Source organism: Triticum urartu, unplaced genomic scaffold (assembly GCF_003073215.2).
Source record: "Triticum urartu cultivar G1812 unplaced genomic scaffold, Tu2.1 TuUngrouped_contig_6986, whole genome shotgun sequence".
NCBI classification, from domain to species: Eukaryota; Viridiplantae; Streptophyta; class Magnoliopsida; order Poales; family Poaceae; genus Triticum; species Triticum urartu.
The window spans coordinates 1-6,246 of NW_024117792.1; the positions used below are offsets into that span (position 1 = coordinate 1).

Consider the following 6,246-nt stretch of genomic DNA (forward strand, 5'->3'; position numbering starts at 1 on the left):
GCGTCCGTTGACCCCTCCGTCGAGCTCGCCTACTCGCGCGGCCCCTCTCCCCCTTCCGCCTCCCCCGAGCCCCCGCCTCACTCTTCTCTTCTGGTGCGTGCGGACCTCAGATCCACGGAACGGCTCTGCCGGTTGATCCCATTGCGCGCGCTCACACCATCTCTGTGCTCCCTGCAGGGACGTGGTGTTCTCGCGCTCGGCGTGGGGCCTGCGGCACTGACGCCGTCGACGACAAGGAGCTCCACCTCGTGCATCACAAGGACGGCCAGCGCCACATCAAGGTCCCCCGCCCCTGGTCACCTCTATCTCGAGCTTCTTCGCTTGCATGTCCGCCTACATCTCTAGCTTCTTTGCATGTATGCCGGCCTCCATCTCGAGCTTTTTCTTTTGTATCTCGACGTAGGCCTTTATTTGCTCCTCTTTCTCTTGTCGACGTTTTTCCTCCCTTGCCTCCTTTTGGGTCATCGTGCCTTGCAAAATTTCTTGCAAGGCAAATGTCGACCTAAACGAATGTGCCGACGCGTTCGAGTTGCCACAAGAACATCTAAAAAAATGAGGGAGGGGGGGGGGGATTGTTTTTTAACAGTCTGCCTCTACTGTGTCAAAAATAAAATCCCTCATTTTTTAGATGCTCTTACTCCGATTTGCGGTGTTTCCACGGCCATAGTGAAACATGGGGACTAAATTAGTAAAACATGAATCATATCAAACAAAGACAGTGGCAAAATGATACAAATTTCTGCATACAGAAATCACAAATTATTGATCTAGTTGTTGGACAAGTTTATATCTTGAAATGCTATATCTTGAAATGCATGAGTAGTTTGTGTAAACCTGTGAACTGTTAGTCTGAGTAAATGGGGACAAAACAACTTAGGTGTAGAAGAAACAAAAATATAATACTCCCTCCAATCCAAATTAGTTGTCGCTATCCATATTAGTTGTCGCTCAGACGAATATATCTACTTATTTATGTAATTTAAAATCATGAAACGGTGGCGCTGGTGTTTATAAAGAACGTCCTACTATTTAGGAAACACAACACATAGCTTGGAGTACATTTTGGATGCCCATTACCAGGACAAGAGAAAATAGAAAGATACCCCAACTGATCACAACATACCAGGAAACGCACTGTATGCCACCAACCATTTCATGGCTTACGGGACCAACAAAGTAGCATGATCTGTTCCGAATAGAGCCTTCTCACAAATATACAAAGCTCACACTGTGCCCACGATTGAACCATTACAGGAGAGTTCAGCAATCTTCTCTCAACTACACTCCTAATAATACCAATCGTACATGACCCAAATCACAGTGCCCAGCTGAGCTGAGAACCAAGACAAGAGCAAAAAGACCAAACACCACTTGCTCTACAAACCCTACAATCTATCACCAACACTAACATGATCTGATGGGTGATGATGATGATGTTTGACAGAACAGATGGCCACCTTTTCTTCCTTTCTACATCTCCTCTTTTATGTGGCAGGGTGACCTGGATGAAGAGGCTCACCTCCTCTCCCCTTGTTAACTCCATGTAGGATAAACATTTTTATTCACCGCCGGTATCTCCTCTGTCTTGCCTTCTCTCCAGTCTATTCTATCTATGCATGTTTTTCGTATATACACCACAAATTATATATGTATCACAAGGCTAACTGACGGTCTCCATGCGCCTAAGCCAGATTAACAATTGCTGTTGTCTCCAACAAATTATGTCCAAATGCAAGCACCTGAACAAAAACATATAAGATTCTCACTAGAATAATGGTGACGACACTTCAATATCCAAATGATGCTATGATTTTCAAATTTTCTTCTTCCAGAAGTCAAGCACTTGTGGCAAATGTTGTTTGGCACTTTATAGTAACTAGGTTACCAAGCTATGAACATGGCCTTATGTTTCAAAAGAGGGGAGGGATTACATACCTGATGTTCAGCTATCCATCTTCAATGCCCCTTACTCCTTGTCTCCACAGCCGAACCATCCTTGAGTGCTTCTCGAGCTTCGTTTTCTTTTCCTAATGAAAATAGGGCCGCAGCCTGAAGATAAAATGCAGTTGGCCATGTAGGAAATATCGCCAGAGCCTGCACTGCATCATCCAGAGCTTCTTGTGGCATGTCATTCATGAGATACGACAAGCAACGCCTTGCATAAATTGTTGGTGAAACCATGGTACCAACATCAATGAACTGCATGGCAATTAAGAAAGATAATCAGAAATGAACTCCAGGAACAAGGATTTGTGATCAAATACAAACAGCTTAAAGCTACATTTTTCCAAAAGAAAGATACATGGCCAAGCAATTTAGTCGTGGTTGTTGCAAAAGATGGACCACACCAAATTCAAGCCATATTATAAAAATCATACATGGTGTCATGGATTAAGTATGACCCAATGATAACAAATGACAACTTAAGAGAAACCAAATAAGCAAATGAGGGACAACCTGAGAGTAGCAATCAATGGCCATGCTAAAATCCTTTTGTCGAAATGCAGTGTCGCCCTTCTTCTTTGAATCAATTGTAGCTTGCATTTGATTAGTCCACATCTGAAATGAGAGCTGCAACCGAGAAGAAACAAGTTAGGTGAAATGCACCTAACAGAAATATTAAAAATCCACTAAACCCTAATACATTGTTATTCATTTATTTAACACCCGGATAATTTTTCTTTCTTTAGTAAAAAATATAAAGCTCTACCATTGAACTGGACGACTCCTTTGATGATACCAGCAGGCGTTTTGTGTGCCGAATCCAGAGTCTGAGGTCAAGGAGGCTTTAAAAGGATGAAAGGAAGCAAGGCGATGGGCCCTGATTGTATCCCCATTGAGGTATGGGGAGGCCTCGGGGACATAGCGATAGTATGGCTAACCAAGCTTTTCAGCCTCATTTTTCAGGCAAACAAGATGCCAGAAGAATGGAGACGGAGTATATTAGTACCAATCTTCAAGAACAAGGGGGATGTTCAGAGTTGTACTAATTACCATGGAATTAAGCTAATGAGCCATACAATGAAGCTATGGGAGAGTGTCATTGAGCACCGCTTAAGAAGAATGACACGCGTGACCAAAAATCAGTTTGGTTTCATGCCTGGGAGGTCGACCATGGAAGCCATTTTCTTTGTACGACAACTTATGGAGAGATACAGGGAGCAAAAGAAGGACCTGCATATGGTGTTCATTGACTTGGAGAAGGCCTATGATAAGATACCGCGGAATGTCATGTGGTGGGCCTTGGAGAAACACAAAGTCCCAGCAAAGTACATTACCCTCATCAAGGACATGTACGATAATGTTGTGACAAGTGTTCGAACAAGTGATGGCGACACTGATGACTTCCCGATTAAAATAGGACTACACCAGGGGTCTATATGCTCTTTGCGGATGATGTGGTGCTACTCGACGATAGTCGGATGGGGGTCAATAGGAAGTTAAAGCTATCGAGACAAACCTTGTAATCTAAAGGTTTAAGGTTTAGTAGAACTAAAACTGAGTACAAGAGGTGCGGTTTCAATACTACTAGGCACGAGGAAAGGAGGAGGTTAGCCTTGATGGGCAGGTGGTGCCTTAGAAGGATACCTTTCCGATATTTGGGGTCAATGCTGCAGAAGGATTGGGATATTGACGAAGATGTGAACCATTGAATCAAAGTCGGATGGATGAAGTGGCGCCAAGCTTCTGTCATTCTCTGTGACAAGAGAGTGCCACAAAAGCTAAAAGGCAAGTTCTATAGGACCGCGATTCGACCCGCAATGTTGTATGGCGTTGAGTGTTGGCCGACTAAAAGGCGACATGTTCAACAGTTAGGCGTGGCAGAGATGCGCATGTTGAGATGGACGTGTGGCCACACAAGGAAGGGCCGGGTCCAGAATGATGATATACAAGATAGAGTTGGGGTAGCACCGATTGAAGAGAAGCTTGTCCAACATCCTCAGAGATGGTTTGGGCATATTCAGCGCATGCCTCCAGAAGCTCCAGTGTGTAGCGGACGGCTAAAGTGTGTTGATAGCCTGATAATGTCAAGAGAGGTCGGGGTAGACCGAACTTGACATGGGAGGAGTTTGTAAAGAGAGATTTGAAAGACTGGAGTATCACCAAAGAACTAGCCATGAAAAGACTCACCCAGGTTCAAGGCATGGTACTTGCAATTTGGGTTTGTTGCACCAATTATACTGTAGGGGGTTCCTTTACAGTCTTTATGTCAAAAAAATAAAAATAAAGATAGTCCTTGGACATTATCAATGATGTGTATCAGCAAGTACGTGTGTTGTTGGTGGGACTATGCATTGTATGATGACTCTCCTAAAAGGTCCCTAGTCGAAAGGGCTGTGTGGACGCGCAGCAGACTAGACTAGCATATGACACAGTCGATGGCTTGGTCTCACTAGCCATGAAGCATTGGATGCTAACCGGATAATATGGACTCAGAAGGATCTGGAAGAACTAGCCATGAAAAGACTCACCCAGGTTCAAGGCATGGTACTTGCAATTTGGGTTTGTTGCACCAATTATACTGTAGGGGGTTCCTTTACAGTCTTTCTGTCAAAAAAAAAAACTAGCCATGAACAGGGGTGCATGGAAACTTGCTATCCATGTGCCAGAACCATGAGTTGGCCGTGAGATCTTATGGGTTTCACCTCTAACATACCCCAACTTGTTTGGGACTAAAGGCTTTTTTGTTGTTGTTGCAAAAAATATAAAGCATGCACATGGAGTTTTACCTTTAAGTACACATCAAGTAGACAGTGAATCAAAGGGGGAAAAAATACTTGCCTCATTTGCTGTTCCCTCGTCATCTTTATAGCCAGCGGTTTCTAGATGTTCATGTATTGCAGTAAGATCCTTTCTGGAGCAAGCTTCAGCAAGAGGAGAAAGATGAATTGATTGAAGAGTAAATGCACCACCACGGGGCTTATCCATCAGATCATAAGATTGGGACTGCAAAACGTATCAATAGTATCACAACCTTGAGTTCAAAACAATTAAGTACACAATCAAGGAACATGGGCATGCTTTTATTCTATACTGGAGATGCATGACAAGATATATATTCACCTCAATGTCCTTCTGAAGAGAAGCCAGTGCAAGAACCAAAGATCTTACATTAGGCCGCTCTCGTGGTTCATAATGCAGGCACCTTGAAGCTAAACGCATCAGGTCTGTTCCTTCCTCGTTCGAAAATTGGCCCTCTAAACAGGAGTCTATGAGCATACTGAAGTTTCGATCACGAATCAGGTCAAGAGCCTGGACATATGGGCAGTAAATCAGTTTCGTTGCAATAAAACATTATTTTGATTGTTCTTCTTAAGTTTTACCCAGTTATTAAATATTTCCCACTCCATCCTACTGTCGCTTTTCTAGATTATATACAAGTAGAGGTGTGCATAGATGCAGTAAAGTTCAAAGTAAAATACTGGTTTGTTCATTTATCCCACATAGAACCATCATTAAAGCACCCTTCAACATGCTTTAAGTTCAAACTATGTCAAAGATGATGGTCATGACAGAACTACGACGAAAATGATCAAAGCAACATAGATATACTGATAAAGAAATCAAGGCAAGAAAATTTACATGGCTAGGAGGAATATGCTTCCCACTAAGAACATCCAACAACAATGTGCCAAAGCTGTATATGACACTTTCCGGAGTTATTCTTCCTGCAGGTAAAACTGAAGCGTTAGAGCCAAACCATAGCTTTAAAAGCTCAATGACAAATGGATCCTCACGTGTGCACTAGGCCAAGGCAATACAAATTAGAAAAACGAAAACTCCATTTATTGCAACTAAAAAAATTCAATTCATAATGCCTCCCGCTAACTGCTATACCGAAAAAGGCTTTCGCCCCGCTTTATATATAAAGCAACGATCAACAGCACTCGGTACAAACACACACCCCCACAACACACGAACACACACACCCAAGGCAGGATACATAGGCACTGAGCACAGCAACACCAGCCCTAGCACTATAAGAGCAGCCGGGGGCTACCGCCGTGAACACGCCACCGCGAAGAAGTGAAGCCGCATATGACGAACCGTGGGCTCTAAGGCGGCGCCTTCAGGAAGGATACGACACCGGAGCGCCGCCACTGCCCGATCCGAAGATCAGAGTTTCCCCTGGAGCAACACGACGGGCAATGAGAGCCGCGACGACGCCTTCAAGAAGGGAACGAGCTTCGCCGCCGCCAGTCCGTCCGAAGATAGAGGTTTTCACCCCGGCCAACACTCCCCGCC

General features: G+C 44.0%; 1 protein-coding gene across 1 annotated transcript; it reads right to left on the reverse strand.

Annotated features, from left to right (window-relative positions):
• Positions 1–1,120: 1,120 nt before the first annotated feature.
• On the reverse strand, positions 1,121–5,745 carry LOC125531365 (probable serine/threonine-protein kinase BSK3; the record flags this gene model as incomplete). The annotated part of the gene is made up of 6 exons (XM_048695780.1): positions 1,121–1,739; positions 1,936–2,199; positions 2,458–2,571; positions 4,783–4,947; positions 5,065–5,253; positions 5,584–5,745. Coding segments are annotated over 5 exons (873 nt in total), but the record flags the coding sequence as incomplete, so codon positions are not given.
• Positions 5,746–6,246: the final 501 nt, after the last annotated feature.